The sequence below is a fragment of the Prunus mume genome, linkage group LG5 (genome assembly GCF_029339155.1).
Source record: "Prunus mume cultivar Tortuosa linkage group LG5, ASM2933915v1, whole genome shotgun sequence".
Classification (NCBI taxonomy): domain Eukaryota; kingdom Viridiplantae; phylum Streptophyta; class Magnoliopsida; order Rosales; family Rosaceae; genus Prunus; species Prunus mume.
Window position 1 is genome coordinate 25,097,100 of NC_142702.1, and position 24,035 is coordinate 25,121,134.

The 24,035-nt window shown below is 38.2% G+C and overlaps 4 protein-coding genes across 4 annotated transcripts; all 4 read right to left on the reverse strand.

Moving 5' to 3' along the window:
• Positions 1-2,036: 2,036 nt before the first annotated feature.
• Positions 2,037-6,382, reverse strand: LOC103332565 (protein RDM16). Its single transcript, XM_089053489.1, is given in 8 exon segments — positions 2,037-2,389; positions 2,392-3,023; positions 3,424-3,584; positions 3,678-3,746; positions 3,748-3,880; positions 3,969-4,420; positions 4,547-4,828; positions 5,609-6,382. Coding segments are annotated over 8 exon segments (2,655 nt in total). The 5' UTR covers positions 6,290-6,382; the 3' UTR covers positions 2,037-2,144.
• Positions 6,383-7,604: 1,222 nt separating this feature from the next.
• On the reverse strand, positions 7,605-11,006 carry LOC103332566 (Protein kinase superfamily protein). Its single transcript, XM_008235309.3, has one exon. It carries the CDS (start codon positions 10,293-10,295, stop codon positions 7,830-7,832), a length of 2,466 nt encoding a protein of 821 aa, XP_008233531.2. The 5' UTR covers positions 10,296-11,006; the 3' UTR covers positions 7,605-7,829.
• A 1,901-nt stretch (positions 11,007-12,907) lies between these two features.
• LOC103332593 (putative LRR receptor-like serine/threonine-protein kinase MEE39) lies at positions 12,908-14,814 on the reverse strand. Its single transcript, XM_089053488.1, has 3 exons — positions 14,562-14,814; positions 13,933-14,473; positions 12,908-13,661 (listed from the first exon to the last, which is right to left on the reverse strand). The coding sequence occupies exons 1-3, from the start codon at positions 14,812-14,814 to the stop codon at positions 13,073-13,075; spliced, it is 1,383 nt and encodes a 460-aa protein (XP_088909614.1). The 3' UTR covers positions 12,908-13,072.
• LOC103332567 (chalcone--flavanone isomerase) lies at positions 14,808-16,190 on the reverse strand. The gene is made up of 4 exons (XM_008235310.3): positions 15,983-16,190; positions 15,709-15,867; positions 15,276-15,499; positions 14,808-15,176 (listed from the first exon to the last, which is right to left on the reverse strand). The coding sequence occupies exons 1-4, from the start codon at positions 16,086-16,088 to the stop codon at positions 15,015-15,017; spliced, it is 651 nt and encodes a 216-aa protein (XP_008233532.2). The 5' UTR covers positions 16,089-16,190; the 3' UTR covers positions 14,808-15,014.
• Positions 16,191-24,035: the final 7,845 nt, after the last annotated feature.

The following is a 24,035-nucleotide window of genomic DNA, read 5'->3' on the forward strand; positions in this document are numbered from 1 at the left end:
CAACAGCCGGTGGACACGTGGGAGATCAAGGCTGGTGACACGTGGTTTAATGTGTGTTTCTGTTTGTAATTTTTCAGGGTTTTATTAATCTTGTTTGACAGTTTTCGGGGGTCCATGAAAATTAGGTTGGGTGTTGATCAAAATATGCGTAAGCAAAGCAAGTACGCTGCATGTTGATGGTGATGCATTTCGTCCAAAATTTATAATTTTAGGTGTCTTGAGGGCTACCGCCATTTTCTAGCTGCCCACTTTATGTTTAGTAGGTTACGCTATCCAGTCAGATAAACTTCCCCATTAAGCCAGTTACAATTTATGAGGTGCAGTTGGGCTGGAAGGTTACTGTTTCACCCAGCTTCTTATGTATAAACCAGTACAATTGTGGGGGCACATGTGTAACAATGGTACAACTCAATTACCAATTTTCATCTTCCTTCTCTTTAAATCAATTTATTTTTCCTTTCTTTTGGGGGTTAATTAACCATGATTTAAAGAAGCGGATAAGAGCAGTTACTCCTGCACCACTCGAGATCCTAAGTTCGATTTTCCCTTCTCCCAATGTTGATTGTGTGGTGCTAACTTTTTAACTTTAGATCTCTTTCTAGAGGCATTTGTTTTGGATTGATTCAAAACCCTTTAAAGGGAGAGTTTCTTAAGTCCAAAGAGATGCGCACACACTTTGCATTATGGTTATGTAGTGACAATTGCATGATACATATAACTCCAAAATAAAAATCCAAGTCCGCCAAATTATGGAATAGTATACAACACACTTTAGCCGATTTTCTCAAGGATCTTACCTAAAAGTGTAAACTTGGGAAAGCAATGGTGAAATGAAGGAACCATATAAAGCAAATTGCATCACTTCACCGTTTTTGAAGGAGACAAGAAAATTGAAAAAAGGAAGACTGAAAACCAAAATGGGTAAGCTTGACAAAGCATGGTCTGTACCTTCTGAGAAAGGGAAGTAAGAAAACTGGAGGATGATTAGAACTAAGAAGTTGGTAGTTAAATATAGATAGGCTACCCTACCCCATCCCTCACCGAATTAGAAGCTAACTCAAACCAATAAAGGAGAAGAAGGGCTTAGATTAGACTAGGCCCCAAAGTCAAAGCAGAAAATGGGAGCGATCAGCTATCTATCGGCATGTGAATGAGCATGGAGGGAGGCAAATATGAATATCTGCATCAACCGTTTTGGTTAAATTTCCTTTTCTACGAATATTTTCATTCAAAAGCTTGCGGCTTTCCTGTAGGAGCTGAGCTGCATGGCACAGTCTACGCTGAAGTTATGCCTCCTTCAGCGGAGGGAACACTCGCAGAAATCAAAATCCAGTTGGGAGATATGGCAAACACTTTCAAGAACTCTGAAGTTTGCTAAGGCATGCTGGTCCACGAATGAAATGGGCAGCACAACAGAATGAAACACAAGTTACCTTGTTCTATATAAAAGCTCGGAAACTAAGTCTTTTTTTTTTGTTTTTTTGGGGTAAAATAGGGGGCAAAGCTCAAACCAAAAAGACTACACAGAAACAAATCTAGGCCTCAAGAGACCATTCTTATCATCATCTAAATTAGACTGCATCTGATCAGGAGGAGAAGAGAGCTCATGATAACCCAAATCCTTATGATGACCCATCTTAGCTAGAAAATCAGCAGCAAAATTGGTCTCCCTATAGACATGAAGAATGCTGCAATTCTACTGGCTTTTCAAAAGCTCCCTGCACCAACTAAAAGTCTTTTCGCTTTCGATTGTTGTGGTATAGAACAATCATGCATGCTAGCTTTATTGCAATGGAGTCCAAGCATCATATCGGTTGGCCATGTTCTATGTTACTCATACCAGGAGGCGAAGAGAAATTTTTTGTTTCTAAAGTAACTCCACACATTGAAAAACAATACTTGCAGCAACAACAGAGAAAGTACAGCATCTGGAAATGCCAAGTGTTCTCATTGATGCAACTTAATTTGTGCCACACGCATGGATAAGGTGGTTCACTTTATATGAGCAATACGCTAACATAATTGATCCCATACAGTTAACAATTCGCACAAAGCAAATTTTCGAACTAATACTCGTTTACCAAAATGTTGAGGCAAACCGGCCACAATGATTTAAGATAATCCACGGAAGCAGCCTCCAATTACTACTCATCATCTGCAAAATTGACCGCAAGATCCCAATAATGAGCAACGCCAGCATCAGCAAAAATCTTCCGGGCAGCAGCTTCAGTCATGCACTCGTGAACAGAAAATCTATTGAAGCTTGGTCTGGCAACACTTCCTTGCCATACTAACACACACTTGTTTGCAGGCTTATCATTGTTTACATCGTCATCTTCTTCTTCTTCATCTTTTACAGCTTCAGCCCAGTTTATGCGCCTAAGCATAACTTAGCATACCTCTTAATAGATTTGCTGCCACCTTCAACAACCACTACATTCATACCATCTGAGATCACAGTTGATCCAGTTAGCCGGTTCTCTCGTGCATTAACATCAATCTTGAAGCGGGCCTTTGGATGTGACAGTTCATTGATCCTGTAAACTGAGACTATGGTCTCCACATTATTTGGGTCATCAAAAAGCTTCCTTTCTTTCTTCTCACGGCGCTCGGCAGGAGTGAGCTTTCGTGCAATATTCCTGTCTATATGAGCTTGTTCACGCTCAGCAGCAGCACTCCGAATCTCCTTTTCAAGCCTGGTTGGATCTTGGGTTGCTTCAGAGCCAAGAACTTTCATCAAATTACTCATTTTAACTTTTGGCTTTGGGGGTTCGATCAGGCCTTGTCTAATCATCTCCTGCCTATCTTTCTCTCTGGCCAGGCGTTTCTGTGTACGGAGTTTTTTCTGCTCCTTCTTGGTCAGCTTCAGTGGTTGAGGCGGTGGAGGAGCTGGCTCAGTAGGGGGCTCGATAGGTTGAGGATGTTCAACATAGATGGTGATTTTCTCCATCTTTAATTTATTTTCCACTACTGCGCCATCAATGACTTCATTATAAGTACCAGAGTGCAATAGGGGCACATCCCTGACAAATTTAGCAAAGCACAATTAGCAAATGTCTTTAACATAAAATAAAAGTTCTGAGAGGACCAAACAACATGCAAATCAAATCTGCAATTGAAAAATGGCAAACAAAACAACGAAAACAATACTTCAGGCATCTTAGTTAAAGATATCATTAAAAAATGGATGGAAATTAGGATTTGGGTTGACCCTTTTGTTTCATCTACAATCACAGATCATGGCATGTTTTCTACATTGGAACAGAAGGGGAGCAGAGAGAAGGGAAAAAACAAGATAATCAGTTATCATATTCAATAAACTTTTAAGGTCATCTATTCCTTGCGGTCACCACGATCCAAGCGGGAAAAAAAGAAGAACCACTCAGCAAATCACAGCAATGCAAAAAGTAGATAGCAGCTTACCACCACTCAATTTCAGGAATTGGATCCTTTGGTTTTTCTTTGGTGATAACTCTCTCTGATACCTCTATCAAATTTGGATTAACATCTGGTGCTGCCTTTGCCTTTGCCAACTGTGCCTGCTTCGCCTTTTGCTCTTTGGCTTGTGCTTCTCCAAATTTACTCTGTACAGAGGAAATGGAGAAAATTTAACAAAAAAGACAGGTACATAACTCACTGAAATGATCAAAACAGAATAAAGAGACGCCAATAAACACCTTCAACTTTATATGCTCAGCATCTCTTGACCATTTTCCTTCCTCTACAAACTGGAAATTCATCCTTTTCCGGCCTCAAAATCTTGGTTTTATTAATACCCATCATTGGATCAAAAAAGGGATTTGATTCAGGATCCACATCCAATTCGGGTTTAAGAATTTGGAATGCGTCTTTCTTCTGTTTGTTAATATTGACCTGAAAAAATTAGAACCATTAGATTAAAGTTCAAACAAATAAAATTCATCTAACAAGAGGAATTGTCTGAAGGATAATAGCTACTAAACCTTTAGGTGCTGAGGTTGTTTGGTTTAGTCGCATTCACTAAATTTCCAAGTTCATCTATTTCCCTTCCAAGGGCATCAAGACGAAGAACAGGGGCCTTAGTAGGCTTCTGAGGGGCAGCAACATCAGTTGCCACCTGTCCTGGAAACAAGTTTATAAGGGGAGCAAACTGGGGGTCCTGGCGGAACCCCATACTGGCAGCAAGCTCCTGTGCTTTTTTAACAGCTTCAAGGTTGGGAACGGCTGTAAGGCCAGCTTCTGCAATCATGCCACTTGTAGATGAAGCTGCTGGTGCAACGGGTAGTTTTGATGAATCAAATCTTACCCCCGGAGCAGCTGTACCACCAGTTGTTGATGGGGCCGGTGCATGCAGTATTCCAGCAGTGGCAGATGGTGGTTTCAGCTCCTTCGATCCCAAGTTCTGGCTAGCTTCTTTTCTTGCATTGGCACCCTTGTTCAACTGCATGATGAGAATAGTCATGGTAAATGTATATAATAACTGTAATTAAGAAAAAATATTGTGCATGAAAATTTTGTCAAACACAAAGAGGTGAGATGCATTAACAAATTTATGTGAATATAATACCTGGGGAATCTTCTTCAGCTTCTCAGTCAATTCCTTCTGCTTTTGTAAAGCTTTCTTAATTTTTTCTACATCATCAAGAGACAGATTCCCACTTCTCCCAGCAGTTGAAGATGTTCCATCTGTACTAGATTTTCCATGAACCTCATGAGATCTGGTAATACTAACTCCCTTATTTTCATTTGTGGTATAAATCGAAGATACCTTGGTAGGAAGGGGATGACTAGGTGTGAAAGAGGTCTCAGGCACAATCCTTGATGCGTTAGTAGATTCCAGAGCAGCACCCTGTAAGTGTTGAAAATTAAACAAGGTCACTATGCATACCGCAAAAGAACTTGATTGTGGTGGAGGGGAACACAAAAATGAAGAATCAGAAAAGACATGAAAAGGAATAAATTTCACACAGATGCCCTCACTCCTCAGCTAATGGAGACATGGCCTACAAGGATACAAAGCATGTAGGAAAGAGAGCTATTTTCTAACAGTAACAGCCTAACAATAGTTTATGACAGAGAGATACATTATAAGACAAAACAGAGGCTTGCAGAAAGTGTAACAAGACACCTTACATTTTTAAGGAAGAAATACCTCATTTCAAAATCTGTAGCTTCCAATCAAATCAATCATTAGTATACAACACTTCAAATCTCATGAGTAAATAGTCAACCAAGAAGATATCAATTCCATACTATAGATGCCTATAGGAATACTGTAATGCTATCAGAAGTCAGAACCTAAAAATCAATTCCATATCTAACACTATAACTAACAATCACATCGTGCAAAGAGATCAGAAGTCGGAACCTAAGAAATCTATTGCATATCTCAAACTATAATATTAATCAGATAGAGAAATTTAAAGTGGTATATCGTTAAACCAAATTGAATTTCAGATACTTCACTACAGTTTCATGAACCATTAAGAGGCTAACCTAAAGTATCACTTAAATGTGGAATATTTTTACAGTTGTTCAAAGCCTATCAGCTCAAAATTTCAGCATCAAAAAAGCAGAATTATCAAATGCAATTCAGAGCAGAACAAAAGAAAGCTAACATAAAACTTACATTACCCACCCAACCACTCCCATTTGGGGTGGTGGTGTCGCCCTGAAAATTACCAAGCTGGTCATCACCCACTTCCTCTTTCTTAACCTCACTTGCATTCACATTCAATTCATTGTTGCGTTCAACGGCTCCGCCATAATCACCATCCTCTTCTTCCTTTACTCGACGGTCTTCAAACCTCCTACTCTGTCTCTGACCTCCATTCACTTCCTTCCCATCTTCCTCAAATCGCTTCCTATCTTTCCTCTCCTCCTCCCAAACCCTAGCCCTCTTCTTATCGTCCAAATCAACAACATCCCCATCTCTACCCTCACTCCTCTCCCTCTCTTTCCTCTTACGTCTATATTCCTCTCTCTCTTCCGACCTCTCGCGCTTCGTTTCGCGATGCCTGGACCTCTCTCGGCTCCCCTCTCTCTCGCCCCTCGGCTCGTAGGACCGCTCCCGCTGGTCACGTGCTATATCGAGGTCGTCGCTCGGCTCGCGTGACCTTTCGCGACGAGATTTGTGATCTCGGGGCTCGTGAGAGCGCTCGCGCTTGGAATCGCGGTCCGATCGATGGTGGTGGCGATGGTTATCGGAGTCCTTTGATGATCGCTTTTCATCGGCGTCACGACTGCGATGCTTGTGGTGGTCTCTGTCTCGATCTTCGCGGTGCCGTTTGCTCAATCTCTCTTTCTCCATAGCTAGGGTTTCCAAGGTTCTCACTCTTCCTTTGCTCTATCTCCCTCCAGATCGGGGTTCAGGAGGATAAATTTGGGGGGCACAATGCAACGGCTACGATTTATATGGTTTTTCTCGGCGGAAAAAGAAAAGAGAAAAAAAGATGTGGATATTTACTTAAAATATTTATTTATTTATTTATTTATTTTAAAGATATTTTTTTTGTCAATGAAACATATCAAGCGGTTGAATATTTTTTATTAAATTATAAAAGGGTTTTATAATAATCAAGCCAATTTGATAAGAAGTTACAATTTATTTTTATTTTACTTGTTACATTAATATTGGGTTTTCCAACAAAAAAAAAGGAATATATATATATATATATATATATTGGGAGAGAAATATTTACAAACTTTTTAAAAATAATTTTAAACTAAATTTAAGTTTTGGGTTAGTATTATAGCATGTTTACTAATTCTGATTACGCATTACTCCTATATTTACTTTGCATAAGGGAATGAAAAAGCAAGCACAGCCACACAAAATCATGAACTAAACTCTTGATTTTTTAGGAATTGGACTAATTTTAATTCCGATTTAGGAGAATTTAGTCAAGAACTTATAAAGAATCAATATCATTCCTACTCTGATTTCACATAGTTTAGTAAACAACTTTACTCTCTGTTTGAACGAGGAAAAATAACTTGAAATTTAACTAAAAATCAGGAGTTTGGGAGGATAAATTAACAATTCTCTTGTTTGGCAACCATAGAATTTATTAAATGACGTGGAGAAAAAATCGTGGAAATTGGGGCATCAAATTCCCAAGTTTAATTTCCACCAAAATAGGTGTCATTTCATAATTTCTATAATGCTATTTACAAAATTCGACATACATAAATCTCAAACATTGAAATCTTCAATTGCCGAAAATTGAAATTATGGAAATATAAATTCCGTCATTTTAGAATTTTATGTAATTTTTAATTCCTTCATCCAAACGGAAGGTAATGAGAATCCGGATTGCAACTACTCCTCAATTCAATTTCTTATAAGCCGATTACAAATTAGTAAACATGACATTATGGTGAATAAATAGAAAAGTTTTGTACAATTTCCCCTAACAAGCTTTGTCGCATCTTAATCAGTTGAGCTCTCATACATGCATACCGTGACACCCCAACCAAGTTTTCATATGTATGCACCAAAACCCATATCATGAAGTTTGTTTGAGGGATTCAGACCAAAAAAGAAAGAGAAAGAAGTTTGTTTGCGAGAAAAGCTTGTGATCCAGTGAAATCATCCATGTCAACAAAAGCCCAAGATCAAAAGATACATTTCAAAACCCGCAACCATAAGGTGGTATTGTTCACCTGTTATTCTCATGATTTGGTAAATTACAAACATATAAATTGTGCATGTTTACAGACTGAAGTTGAAAACGGACATGAATCTCATATGATTCTGTTACATTACTCAATAATCTTCAACACTTGCAGGCACAATGTTGCATAAAAAAAAAAGACAAAAAACTTAGTTTCTTTAGCTTCAAAGCAATCTACCTCATTTCCTCCTTCACCATTTGGGCAAAGACCTTGCTCATTGAGACACCAGCAAGGTCCCCTGCACTTCCCATGCTAAATTCTGCATTAGATAAACTGCTCTCCAGGTGGTTGGCGTGATCAGCTTGCAAAGATGGCCTGCGATTGTGATCTGATCGTCCATCTTTTCCTTCGAGCTGAAGCACATATTCTAAGTTCCACAACACATCTCCCACCGTAGGTCGATCAAAGCTGTGTTGTGCCAAGCATTTTGCAGCTATCTCTCCATACTTCTTCAATGAATCCAGCTTTACTTGACCTGCAAGAAGGGGGTCTACAATTTCCTCCAATCTCCCATCTTTCTGCCACTTCAGTGCCCATTCAACTAAGTTCACCTTTTCCCTTGGGAGAGATGGATCAATAACAGGTCTTCCACAAAGGACTTCATACATCACCACCCCAAATGAGTACACATCTGACTTCTCTGTCAGCTGTTGCCTTGTTAAGTAATCTGGATCAAGATACCCAAAGCTGCCTTTGACCACGGTGCTGACATGCGTTTGATCAATCTCAGGACCAGTTTTTGACAGCCCAAAATCAGCAACCTTGGCCATAAAATTCTCATCCAGTAGTATATTGGCAGACTTAACATCCCGGTGAATAATTGCCTTTGTAGAGCCAGTGTGAAGATAGTGAAGTCCTTTGGCAGCTCCAACACATATTTCAAGCCTTTGCCTCCAACTTAAGCTTGGAAAATCTGAGCCATACAGATAGTTCTTCAGGCTCCCATTTTCCATGTACTCATAAATAACGATCATCTCATTTTTCTCATCACAGTATCCAATTAATGCTACCAAATGGCGGTGGCGGAACTGAGACAACATTTCAATTTCTGTCCGAAATTCTGCACGACCCTGCCTTGAATGGGAAGCTCCTCTCTTAACTGCCACTTTTGTGTTGTCCCTTAAAACTCCTTTGTAAACTTTCCCAAAACCACCAGCCCCAACAATTAGGTTCTCACTGAAATTATCAGTAGCCTCTTGAATTGCCACGAAAGGAAAGCGATACCCAATTTTTGAGACAGAAAACATCGATGTGCTATCGGTGTCTTTACTTTCCATTCCATTCACCATAACATCATCTGTCCTTGAATGGATGGCATGTGTTAGTCTTCTTCTGCACAGCAGGAAGAAGACTGCAGCCAACACAATAGCAACGAATAGTCCAACAGCCAAACCCACTATAACACCAACTTTCATCTTAGAGCTTTTATTCAAAGAAGAGTCCAAGCTGCTCCTAGAATTGCTTATTTTCATGATCTCCAGCCCATTGAGAAAGACAACTTTGTCAGTTGCCTCTGGACTATTAGGGCCAACACTTACGGTTAGCTTCTTGCTATCACTTACCCTCATAATGGCATCCATAAAATATGGGGTGCCTAAGATATTTTTTGTCAGATTTCTAAGATCAAGACTACTAGAAACAAACAGAGAATTGATAAAAACTCTGAGGATGGGAGGTGGAGCAGATTCACTGCCTATGTCAGGTGGAGCAGATTCACTGACTATGTCACAGAAGTGAAACCGAAACAGATACTCAAAATCAGGATCAACTTCAAAATGCCATGTCAGATTGGCGTTCAGACTAAGATCTCTCGACGAGTTCAACTTAGTCGCGGTGCCATAGACCGAAGGAGGGGCGATATCCTCCGTTGGCCAGGTCGTGTACTTGACAGCTTCCTTTTTTGAAACAAATGTAGGAAAACCATTGTGCGTCAAATAAGGATCATCAGAAACCCAAAGTCTCCACAAGGTATCATTTTGGGGAGACACTGTTTCATTACCCATATTCACCCTCTCAACTGTCTCTAATGCTCGCTTCCTCAAATTTTGGTGATTTTCCTTTGAACCAATGGTTATGGCATCCTCTGTAATGAGCTCGTCCGGGAGCGAAACAACTTCTAAGGCATTTATAAAAGCAAATGAATTGGTGGCAGGAGTAAAGGTGAGAACTAGACGGTCCGAAGTTATGTTCAAAGAGTATTCTCTCATGCGGTAACCGCTCTCTATTTTGAACTCCTTGAGAAGGGTGAAAGTTTGAGCAGAAACAGAGAACTTTGCTGTGCTCAAATTGTAACCCTCATGAACAAAAGGAGAGAAATAGAGGCGAACCCAATGACGCCCTTGTTTTCTTATTGGAAATGTGTAAACGGAGGTTCCACTAAATATTCTTGCACTTCGGTACAGAACTGAATCTAAGGAGGAAGATATGGAACTTGAATTGCCAGAGATTTTTTGTGGGGTTGAGAGGATACTGGAATCAGACTCATCAGATACAAATACACGATCACCAACTTTTACATTGGTTTTTGATCCACAGGTTATCAGATGCTTATCCACTGGATTAAATCCCAATGAACCGCATATCAGATACAAAATTGAAGAAACCCCTATAAGCAATCTAAAAGTCCCACCAGCCATCATAACCAGGATTGAAGTTAAGAGAGATGGGATCTTGAAGCAAAGCTGAGGCTTATAACAAGACTCAAATGGGCAAAGCTAAGATCACAAATTAGAAAGTTGCAACCTGTAATTGATAGTGGGTGATCATGAAAAGCAAGTTGCTACATGCAAGCAAAACTCAGAATACAGAAGGAAACAGCTTTCAGAAGGGACAAGGCTCAGATTATAATATGGAATTGCACAAAATCAATGTCTTATCTCTTCCTCACAACACCGATACAAGAAGAACTCAACAAAGATAACCAATAAATTAAGCAAATAACCAAAAGGGTAAGCTTGAAATCACCTGAACACATCAATATTGGAGAAGCACACGAAGGTTCTTGAATCTGATTAAAAAAACCGAGTGCGAAAATCAACTACAAAATGCTCAGTGTCTCACTGACATGAGTTCCTCAACTTGCTGGACTAAATAAATGAGAAAATGAAACACAATGTGGACAGAAATGAACGTGACAAGACCACATTGACTGCAACAAACCCAGCCCTTGTTTATTATTTTCTCTACGTCTTGTTTGACAAATTCATAGAAGTGCTAGCAAAATCACAAATTTGAAGTAGAGAACATAGTGGATTGGATAGAGATAAAGAAGTAAATAATGTTTGAACAGACAACATGATGGAGCAAAGCTGATGACAGCTATTATGGGTGGCTCACCTTTTTGGATTGGAATATACGTTAGGTCCCATGAGTGAGAGAGAGAGAGAGAGAGAGAGAGAGAGAGAGAGAGAGAGAGAGAGGGAGTGAGATGACGGGAGGGTTCGTGTGATGGTTCTGAGGGGGAATATTTAGTGCCGGGCTTGTTCAAAAAAGAACATTGATACAGTCCTAGTCGTTGTCAGCTGTATGCTTAATTACGCGTAGCTGTGTGCTTAATTACGCGTTTTCCACAACCACTTTATTAGTGTGGGGGGGGAGTAGTACGATACAAGATTTTGGTGGGATTCTGAGTTCGGTGCCTGGTTTTGGTTATGTTGGTGTTGGATATTTGATTGAATGACCCAAATGAGACTGAATTTTTTTAACTGTTGGGCTTCATGTGGATAATTTTTTGTTAGCAAAATAATATTGAGAGTAAGAAGAAATATTCTCAAAATATTAGAGTTGCAAGCTTTCAGACTCTATCGGAATATCATCCGTTGTATACTATTTTACAGTCTCTTAATCTTCTAATAAATTTAACATAGATTCACGGTGATATTCATTTACGTATACGTACACAGTTATTCTGAGCATAACTCTTTGTTTTTCAATCTCTCATAATCTCAAAAAGCAAATTCATTGAGGTATGTCTCTAGAACGCCAAAGGACAAAATCTCAAACTTTTACATGGACCCCTCCCTCTACTAAACTCTAATCAACGTCAATAAAAAACCTAGCTCCATAACCTACGCCATTGACCAAGTTTTGGCAAGTTGTAGGTGTATCAAATTGTGTACCTTGACTATTACTTTGGTAAACAATGACATGTATCAAATTTTACGAATAGCATTTATCTTCTATGTTGAATGAACTAGTCGGCATACATGGAACAAAAAATTAGGAAAAAAAAAACAATTGGATACAAATCCTTATTAATTGTGTATATTTTCATAATAGCTTATTAGTAAAATGCATCCAATGCACCTTTTAAATTTTTATTTATCAAATCTAACCACATAGATAAGTAACATATTCTTATCAAAAGAAATAAATATTACTCAATCATCAATAATATTTCATAAACACTCACAAACCAACAGAAATTATCAGATTACAAGAGTCTATATTCCCTCAATTCTTCTAGCCCAATACGTGGGATGTAATCAAATTGAGAATATTATATGAAAATGAATTATGGGTAGAGAAACAGTACCTAAATAATAAATTAATGGGTTTAAGGGCAAAAAATTATATAATAAAATATTGTATGCAAACATAGCATATGAGACAATCAATATAGTAAAATATGTATATGCAAACATAGCTTTGTGATGAAATATTGATAAGCTTCAGGATGCAAGCATGATGAAAAGAATAGAAGAAATATTCATCAACAGAGGGAAAGTACACGTGTGGATGGGAAGAGAAGAAAAACATTCAAAAAAATTTACTAACCTGAACTGAAGGAAGTGGATGACAAGATGGGTTACCAAAGTGAAGCCCTAACCATGAAGAAAAAAGACCTATCTGCTTGCTGCTTGATATAACGAGGGAAGAAAGAATTGGAGACATTTTGGTTATATCTTCCTAGCTTCCCAATATTTTCATAAAGTCTGGTGTAAATTAGCAACACTTTTGGTAGTAAGAATTAGCTTCAAAAGTCATTAACATTTTGAATACCTCAAAACTTTTAAATACTCTTTAAAACTCACAATTGAATACAACTAAACTTTTAAAGACTATTTAAAAGTCACAATTGAATACCTTCAGACTTTTAAAATCATTAAAAGTCATTAAAAGTTAGAATTGGATATACCCCCTTAGTCATCGATTAATAAAATATTCATTATAAAATTCATATGAATCAACCACTGATAGTTGTTTATTACACACGTGTGAATGATTATTATTATAAATAATTTACTTTCTGTAAGCAGGAAAAGACAAATTGCATCCTTATTTTGACTCCAGTGTACATGTAGAAGACAATGACAACTCTTTTAATTACCAAAGTAATACAATGACAATTTTATCACGTCAAAACCAAAAGTGAAAAATAAAGATATGGTCCCTTGTGGACATTAATTCAACTTTGTCAGGCTATGAATATGAGAAGAAGCAAGCAAATACAAGAAATATAATTAATGTATGCATAAAAGAAGTGTCCTTGTGTGCCATGAGAGGGAGTCGAGGAGGGAGGAGAAGAACTCTTATCACCCTTGTTGGCCTCTATTCTTGTGAACACTTCCATGGCACTGATTATGGGAGGTAGGGTTGACCCATTAGCTGAGGCCAATGTCACATTGATCGTAGGTCCCACAACAGGCACAGGGTATATGGTGATCACCTTACATTTGTTGTACTCAGATGTCACCGTGGACTTCATCTGGCCGTTGATGTAGATCTGAATTATCCTGCTGTCGTTTGGTTTGGGGAGGGTTACCGTTTCGGTGAAATAGAGCACAAGGTAGGCTGATTGTGGGGTCGTCTGTGGGAGATCAACGGACAAGGTGATTGGATCAGCAGGGTTCATTGATTCAATGGAGTCGCTCAACACAGAAATGGGAGGGTCGTTTTCTGGAAAAGATAAGGGATCTGGTAAGGTAGCGACTTCGGTGCAGTTTGGTGGGATTGTTCCACTTGTCCATACTCGGTTGTATTTCTCACCCAATATCCCTGGGAACCTACATTCAGCAATTTTTGTACATTCTCAATCAAAATCTAATATATCTAGCAATCAAAAATGGCAACAAAAAAATGTTGGATATGAAAAGAAAAATGTCGGGTCCTAATAACGTTTCTTTTTGTTTAAGCGAATATGATATCAAAATCCAATAAAATAGACAACGTGTGAGTGATTATAGGTCGTTGATGTATTAATTGTAACATCTATTCACGTAAGTGTGGACGACTTTACATATGTTAAATAGTGATCGAATAATTAGAGAAATGTACCTTACTTCTCCACCACCATAGTTAATCCTAGATACTAGATTATAAGCATAGCTGGTCTCCATCTCAGGGTACAATGTAACCGAAATTGGAACAGCTTCTATTGAAGATATAAAGGGAACCACTCCACTCTCATCCTGCACAATACACACATTAAGAGATCCTGCCCCTTGATTCACATACATGGCTTCATGGTATATTGGCCCTTCCACCACCGTTGATGTGTTGACCGTTGACCAATTTCTACCGTTGATATGAATATCAAACGAAGGAGGCTTCGAGAGACCATCGTAGTTGCCGTAGTAGAAGCCTGCCCTGACCAAGACCCGTTGGGTTTGCTCACTGAAAGGTAAAGCATAGCAGTTTTGTTGTGCCTTGTTAGGAAAGGATCGGAGGGTGTTCATCTCTTCAAGTTTTTGCTTTTGTGGAACTTGCTTGTTGATGCCTGCTTGGGTGTAGCCATCGTCTGTGACCCATCGGAGCAAGTTTTTATCCAAACGTAGAGCATTGTTACCGCAGTCAATGTTCAACCATTCTGTTGTGACTGAAAAAAAGGTGGAAAGTCATAAGAAAAAGATCGAGAATTTAACAACATATCATGTCGAATATCAAACAGATCCTACGTTACTTACTTTGAGAAGAAGCGGTGAACAAATGAAATACCAGGAGAAGCACTGGCACCCAGAAATTTTTATCCATAGAGATTGTATTGAGTTTGAAAACTGAGGGGTGATTTGTTCGTGAGGTCAGATTTAATTTGGTTAATGTAGCAATGGTACAACTTGTTGAAGTATCTCCCATTTCGTTAAGAAACACCGAAGCCATCATTGTAAACTTCAGCCATTTTAAAATTAAGCAGGACAAAACAACTCTGTTACTTGTCATAAATATGATAATTTTCTTAAGATTAAACAAGACAGAGCACTTTCATAGCTTCATAGATTATATGTAGACAATTCACAAAATACAGAAGAACATCACTCGTAAACTTTTATTTCTCCTCTCCCAGTTTCCATCCAACATTAACCATTTCTCTTCTACACCTGGGTTTCCAATATCCCATTTCCGGCCTCATAATCACAACTCTACTTCAACAATTCAGAGAACCTCGCAGCTACACTCTGCCTTGCTTCAGGAGAAACCCCATGCTTTCCCACGATCGACTCTAGAACTGCCTCCGAAAGCAGTTTGTTTTTTATCACCGCGTTCCCGGCTTCTGGTATGGATGCATCTTTGGAGAAGCTAATCTGTAGCAATGAAAGAGATCAAACAAAGATGTCAAAACTCAGATGCAAAATACAAACTCAACCTTTAAAAAAAAAAAAAAAAAGTTCAGTAGTACTAACCGTTAACGATCCACTGGGAGATTGTGTGAAAAGGATAGAGGCGCCAGGTGGGAAGTTTTGATCCTTGAAGACCTCAAGGAACTTCTCAATGGCCTTGTCTTCTGCATCAGTGTAAATTCCGATTGATTTCCAAATCGCAACGCAATTCTCCGAAACCTTCTCCGAGTATTGCTTGCCGGTTAGTGGCAGTATCGTTGTCACCTGTGTAAATTTCTCAAATGGACCTATGAAAGGATAATCAAGATTATAACTTGTGCCTCAAGTTTTGTTTTTGTTTTCATACAGAGTAACACATCATATCCAGAAGACAACACATTAACCCTAACTAATTTTCATAAAAATAAAGCTAAGATATGAAATTACAACATTTCAATTCTCTGTCAAATTAAATACTAGTCAAAGCTTTAAGCGCTTGTTTTAAGAAGTCCGTTACCTGTAACGATCTCTCTGAAGAACTCATCGGACTCCGTCAGCTCCTGGGCGGTCTTGCCCTTCCACTTAACGGCGAGCAGAGGCACGGCCTTATCCTCCAAGTACACGCCAATCGCAGTGAACTTCACGAAGTTTCCCTGAATCTCCAGCCCCCTCGCCCCTGCGCACATTAGCCAACACACAGCCAATCAAAACCAAAATCAACAAACAATTAGCTGGACAAATTTAGTTCGGACGACCATTGCGGTGCGCCGGTAGTGCGAAGTTTTACGAACCTGCGCCGCCGAGGAACAGTGTGTTGGCGGAGCCTGGGGGTTTGACTGACGGTGGAAACGACGTCGCCTCGATCTGAAGTCCGGTGAGATTTGGTAGTGCAGCCATTGGGTAGTCTTTGTTACGCTTTTGTGTGGCGATGGAAATGGATTTGTTGTACGAAACGGTGCGTTGACCAGTGAAGGATTGAAGGGGTTCTTCAGGGGGTTTTGTAGGACAAGCTTGGGTTGTTAAGTAGGACGGTCCGGGGGTGTAGATGCGCACGTGGGAAAGCTTGGAGTCTCAAAACGTGGAGGGAAGTTTCACCGGTCATTCAAGAGGGCAAGTCACCACAACTCATACCAAATTTTTTTTTTTTGGTCTGATACAACTCATACCATCTAGCTTAGGCCTCTTTGGTGTCCACTTAAAATATAGTTTAGGGTTTATTTGGGAGTGGTTGTGAAATGGATAATAACGGGTTCTTCTAATAGAAAATGTTTATGTTTGCGTTGGAAGAAAACCTTCGCTTGGAAGTGATTATGAATATAATTACTTTACTTTAGGAGAAGCACGTAGGAAATACTTCTCCCTGCAAATGATTCTGGCCCTTTTAAAATTATTTCCAAACGAGTCCCATGTGTTTATGACCCACAAAAGTGTTTATGAAATTATAAAAAAAGAGTGCTTTATTTTTTAATAGATTTTTTAACAGATTTTTTAACAGTTTAATATAAAAAAGTACTTATAAGCAGAAGTGTGCTTGTTTCAAGGAAAGGATGTGATGTTCGGGATTAACATAATTGAATTATCAACTCACAGAGTAGTTGGTGACAGTGGACTGAAATGGGTCTACATTTTAAAATTATTTTATTGTTTCACTTTTATTACTTTACGTTCATATCATAAATATTTTCGTTTTTAGTGTTTGATTAATCCATGTCATTTTAAGAGATTTTTTAAAATTTAACCATTAGGCATATTTTTCTCTCAATGGTATTTTAGGGGGTGTATTCAATTAGGATTGTATACGATTTTGAAAGAATTTTTTTTTAAGTGACAAATTTCCTAGAATTATATAACTCCTATAGGTTTTAATCGGATTTTTAATAAACTTGTATAGGCTTTTATTATAGACTACCATACTTTTGTATGAACTTTTGTTATATATTCAGATATATTTGTATAGACTTCCCAATACTATTTTCTTTTATCACTGTTTCTTCCCAACACTATTTTCTTTAAACTATCTTAACCTAGCTACTAGTCGACCGGGAGCATTTTTACTCACCACTTTAACCCAATGTGTACCTTCACCACCTTCTAAAAAGTTGACATTTGTCCATATAAATAACAATAGTTAATTTTTCGCTTTTAAATCTTTTAAAATATTTAAAGCCAAATAATAATATAAAATAAAATAACTTTCTACTCTCTCTCCCCCCTCTCTGACAAGAAAAACTTTCCTGGCACAGGGATGCCAGGTCAGAAAACCCTTTTCATATCCCAATCCAATAAGACTGTGCCACCTTCCCAATCTTCCCAAAACCGTCTCTCTCCTGCTGGTTCAAAGCAAAGCTCAGTTTTTTCATTTTCTCTCCTCATACACTCGTAGAATCCGGCCTTCCATTGTAAGATCAACTTGAAACTGTTCAAGAAAAGGTCCAAGGTTTTCGTTCTCTCCCACTCAAATTCAACAAATTCAAACAAAAATAACCAGAGAAACCAGTGGGTTCCTCACTGTTGCTTCCATGGATGCCCTCAAGAAGGTCATGCAAACCAGCAGGTCGACAATGATTAAAATGATACCATGGGTTTTTTTTTGGCTTGAAATTAGACAGAAACTTGAATTAAGTTTTGTTTGGGGAAATTCAAGTGTAAATTTGAGGATTTTGCTTGGATTTGAACCATGAGTTTGGAATAATTAAAAGGTTTTGAATTTTTATGTTCATTCAAATGAATTTTTGTACACTTGAAAATTTGGGCATCATGGAAGATAGAGATGAAAAATTGGATTTTTCTTAAGTGATTTCAATCTTGCAATGAAAACCGTGAGGTTTGTTTGGGGGAAAAATAATATTAAAAAACAAAACTTTGGTTTGCACCGGCAGTAAGATATGTACTATGCAAATTGGACAGATGGCACAATCTTATTGGATTGGGATATGAAGTGGGTTTTCTCGATCTGGCATCCCCGTGCCAGGAAAGTTTTTCTCCTCTCCAACTGACTCCCTCCACCAATGATGGCTCAAATTCTAAACCCGTCTCCGCCGGCACATCATCCATCTGGTCCTCCAACGCCACCTTTGTGCATCAGTCAATTTACTTTACATATATATATATATATATATATATATATAAGAAAAAAAAAAGCATAAGGCTTTCAATTGGTCCAAGCATTAATAATAATACCCATCGACCTTTACAGAAGATTACAAACTCATCGAACCAAATTTCCCTAAAATCAAGATCGCTTGGACTCTAGTACTTCTGTCAGATTCTCCTAGGTTTGAGATCTAGTGGCTGTTAATGAGAGTAGGCTTAGAAAAAGTTTGAAGCTTTTGAAAAAAGTGATTGGAATTCAACTTGGGAAATTCGTTTATGTAAGCTATGCAATTCTTCTTCCTCGTAAATCAGTCTTTGAGTCCTTACTTTTTTGCTCTTAAAGGCAAATAAGCGCGATGGAGGGTGAACAAGGCGGGGAGGGAATGGTGATTTGGGTTGTTAGAAGGGAATGGCTGGGTTGCTACATGGGGAATGGTGGCTTAGGGTTGCTGGAGGTGGGTCGGGAAGGAGGGAGAGAAGAGAGTTTTTAAATTAAATTTAATTATTATTTTACTTTATTATTTGGTTTAAAAAAGATTTAAAAGTAAAAGTTAACTATGGTTATCTCATGAACAAGTGTCAACCTTTTAGAATAGTGGTGATGGTACACCTTAGGTTAAAGTGGTGAACAAAAATGCTCCCCTAGTCGACCATCCCTTTTTTTTTTTTCTTCTCCAAAGTCTTCCTCTACTTGTGTGCACAACAATGAATTTTACATGAGATGGAAACTTTCATACCTAAATAATGAATTTCCCTTTGAAATTTCCATGAGTTAGAAACTTTCATACCTAAACAATGAATTTCCCTTTGAAATTTCCACAAGTTGGAAACTTTCACACCTAAACAATGTGTTTCCCTTTGAAATTTCCATTTGACTTTGTTCACAAACAACAAACTCTTCATCCAAAAATTCAACTTAAAAAAAAATCAACCCTTTGTCCAAAAAGCAAAGGCCCTATCATTTGGTAGTGTTATCGGTGATGGAAATATATCTCAACCTTCCGCCACCTCGACGTTGGCTTCAGGCCAAGAGATCTCCAAGGGTAACTTATTGGAGATCGAAATCTCTAGCCGAGCTATCCTCCCAGCAACTCCAATTGATTAATTTGAAGAAATCACTAATGGAGGAGCTTTGCTTAATACAGGACGCTTGTAACCACCTAAGGTTAGTGCATGTGTAACAACCCGATCCTTAATTAATTCTTAATTATTATTTTATTCAAAGAAAGGACTAGAATACCCCCGGAATATTTATTAGGTTTAAAAGTTGACTTTTAAACAAAGAAGGAATTTGGGAATTTCGATTTGCACCTGCGTGAGCGCGATTTAAACGAGTCCGTGAACACGTAGTGAGCTCGAATTGGAGTTATGACTCACAAAAGTGTTTCTGGAATTATAAAAAAAATACAAATTTATAAATAAACCCAATCCTAAACATGTATTTATAAAAAAAAACCCAAGCACTATTTAAACATAGAAATACTTATAAGCTTGTGTTTTTTTTTATAATTTCAACCCCCATTTTGAGTGTTTTAGTGAAACTCCCAAAAGTGTTTAAAAAAAATGCTTTGTTTTTTAAAGATTTTTTAATAGTTTAATATAAAGAAGTACTTATAAGCAGAAGTGTGCTTGTTTTCAGGAAAGGATGCGATGCTCAGGATTAATATAATATAATTGAATTACCAACTCATAGAGTAGTTGGTGATAGTTGACTGAAATAGGTCTACTTTCTAAAATTATTTTATTGTTTCACTTTTATTACTTTACGTTCATATTATAAATATTTTCGTTTTTAGTGTTTGATTAATCCATGGCATTTTAAGAGATTTTTTTTTAACTTTAACCGTTAGGCTTTCTCTGTCATCGGCATTTTAAGAAAAATGGATTTGATGCATGAGAGCATTTCAAAGAAGGTGTGGGGGAGGGCTGAAATTGGGAGAAAAGCCTGTTTCCAAAGAACCCAAAGCTGCCAGGGCAAGTGTGGGCCCAGAAAAAATGTTGCTGGGCTAGCCCTGGTCCAAGAGGAGCAAAACGCTGCGTTTGGGCTGGTTTAGTTATACGTCGCCACGGCAACGTCGGTATGGTGCTTAAATTTTTAACGTTGGCGCGGCAACGCACGCGCAACATAAAAATTTGACGCGCCAAGCTATTCTGATGCCGCAAGCGGCTCTATTACACGGGCGCATACCGGTGTCCGACGGTTTGAACAAAATCCAACGCTTCTCATTTTTGCGAATAAAAATGAAAAATCGAGTTGCACCCAACGGCTCTCTTCCACGTGGCGATGCTCGCGCTCGATGAAGTCCTTCCAAAGAATCCAACGCAAATTGCTCAATCGCCAAAATAATGAAAAAATGAAAAAAATCGGAAAAATTTGAAAATACCCAAAAAATACTGATGTTTTTTCCTATAAATACCAACAAATACTCTTCACTTTTAACACCACCTCTTCATACATTTTCTTCTCATTCTACCATTATTCACTTTCTAATCTAAATTTTTTCACTTTCAAGTTGAATTTTCTAGAAAAATTTATGGGTTCTTCTAGTGAAACCGGAGGGGCATGGAGTGTCATGGAAGATGTTAGCTTGTGTGAGTCTTGGCTCCACATTAGTCATTGTCCAGTACTGCAATGAGATGAAATTCTGTCATATGTGGAAAAAATTCATCGTGGATTTTGTGAAAGGGTAAGTGGTACGACCCTGCAGATCAAGCACTATCTAGTAGGTGGAAAATTCTTAACAAAGAGTTGGCGAATGGAGGATGCCTTGGCAAAGGCGATGGACAACCATAGAAGCGGGGAAAACCTTACCAGTGAGGTAATATTTTTGTAATTTTTGTTTTATTAATTTCTATGTCATATTAATGTTAATTTAAATATTTCTTGCAATTTATATATTTTGTTAATATTTCTTGTATTTCCAATATTAATATGAATGTTTGTTGCAATATTTAAATTTTGTTTTTCATTTCTAATAAATTGTTAAGGTTTCTTGTATTTCCATTATTATTTTTTTATACTTGTTGAATTGCCAATAATTTTATAGTTTCTTGCATTCCTATTTTTTTTATAGACTATACAAGCACAAATGTTTTTGGTGCTCTGGGCAAGGAAAAAAAGCTTCAACCATACCCATTGTTGGGAGGTGGTGAAGAATTGTAAGAAATTCCAAATTATTCCAACGGTCGACGGTAGTCTTGAACGAGACGCCACGCTATGAGACACCGCATCGGATTCACCTATGGATTCCCGATGAATCAAGACTCACCTATCGAAAAGGGCCGATGCCTATTGGGAGGAAGCGGCGAAGGCGAAGAGAGGGAGTAATTCTACCAAGTCATCATCTAAATTTTTGGAGGAACTTTCAAGGATGCAAGCCATGAGAATTGAAATGGACATGAAACAACAAAGCACGATAGGGCAATGGATGTAGAAAATGCAAAAGAAAGGGAGTATGTACGCCAACAAAGGGAGTATACGCCAAGAAAGAGTATGCACGACAAGAAAAGATTGAAAATAAGGATCGGGAAACAATGGCCATGGATACAACCCATATGTCCCCGACACAAAACAATATTGGAAGCTAGAACGAAGGGATGTTATGAGCGAAGACTTTTTCGTGACGATGGACCTAGCAACACGGATTGGTTAAATGATCAAAACAATTAAGTTAGTTTGCTTGCCTTTCATTTCATTGTACCATTAAATTAGTTTGGTTGCCTTTCATTTCATTGTACCATTAAATTAGTTTGCTTGCCTTTCATTTCATTGTAATTTTTTTATTTAAAAATTAGTGGTAATTCATGTATTTTATTTTATGAGTTGTATTGATTTTCTTGTAGTGAATGAAGAAAATATTCAACAAAATTCCTTTTTATTCAAAACATTCCATACATAAAAAGCAAACCACAACCAAAGCATAAAATAAACAAACCACAACCAAAGCATAAAAAATAAACAAACCACAACCAAAGCATGAAAAAAACATTCCATACATAACTAAAAATACAACATAAACATAATGCACTAAAATAACTTCTTCACTTGACTTCATTGACCTTCATTGCCTTCACCGCCCACAAATGCTCCATTAAATCAACTTGACGGTGTTCATGAATATACGACGATTGCATCTCCGTGTAGCGCTCAATCATGCGATGCATGAAAGTACCGTCTCTAACTAACGGATCATGCTGCACTGGTTCTCCATTTGGCCCCATAGGTTTTTCATAAATTCGTGTTAAGGTCGTGTTCATGGATCCGCTCATACACTTCCTCAACATCATAATCATACTCATCTTCCACAATCATGTTGTGGAGGATGATACAATCATCATTATACTTGAGCACCTCCTCACAAATAGACGCGCGCCACGATAATAGCCCACCGAGCTTGAAGGATACCAAAACACCTCTCCACATCTTTTCTCTTACCCCTCTTGATAGGCAGCAAAAATTTTTCCTTCTCGGATCGGGGATGTGGAATTGATTTCACAAATGTTGTCCATCTCGGGTAGATACTATCACCTAGATAATACCCGCTTTGATACACGGTATTATTGACTTGATATGTGATATTTGGGCATTCACCTCTCAAAATATCATTGAACACCGGGGATTGACCCAGACTCAAATCATTTTGAGAGCCGCAACTCCAAAGAAGGCGCATGCCAAACCTGTATCAAAACCAAGAAACCGCTTCGAGGATGATGCTTTTCGCCCTTTCCGATTACCATAATCCCCTTGCCAAGCAGCTGGACAATTTTTTTCATTGCCGCATGCAGTCAATGCTACCAATCATTCCAGAAATCCACGAGACTCACCTGTAGAAGCCGTTGCAGTCCTGGCGTAGGTCCAGTGCGGTAGTCCATGGTGTACAGATTTTCCACGCATCACAAAATCGCACCAAGCTCTCCAAAATAGTGGACTTCCCCATCCGCAATCTCATCCACTTGATCGCCAGATGACCCATACGCCAACATTCAGATCACATGTGAACTTTTGCTCTGAAGCCCCAAATCTCCAAAGACAATTTTCTTTTGAACAAAGTAGTCATCATAATTACAAATATCATGCATAACTTTATTGAACAAATGGGGTTGCATTCTATATCTTGCTCGAAAATGAACATCAGTACTGAGATTGTGGGATAAAATAATCTTCCGTAAGATTCTTACCCAGAGAATGTCTATGTCCGTCACATTCGATGCCCGCTTCTCGTGAACCACGACGGTTTTCTTCCTCCATCAAAGCAACGCCACACCAAGTTGCTATCTAGTTCTCTCTGCGCCCTCCTTTGCTTGGCTCTTCTGCGATTCTTGCTCGCCTTTTCGCTCTTGCCTATCCAAAACATCTTCCATGTCCGACATTGAGAATGGAGAATGAAATCTAAAATCGAGAATTGAAATCTAAAATATGAGAAATGAAGATGCAGAGAAGATATGGTGTGGGAGGTATGAGCTGAGCCTGGTTTTATAGAAAAATTTAGACAGATAGAGATGACACGTAAGATTTTAGAGGATTGAAAATCTTATTCTCAAATTTGAAATTCAAATGAAATTTGGAATTGGTAATTTATCCTGAATTTGAATTTCGAAATGTATCAAATTCAAATTTTGAATTTATTTCAAATTTGAATTTTGAAATGTATCTTAAATTTGAAATTTATCCTCAATTTATCTCAATTTGAAACCAAAATCTTATCCGATATGAATAGTATTGACACGTAGGAACCCAAAAATCTTATCCGA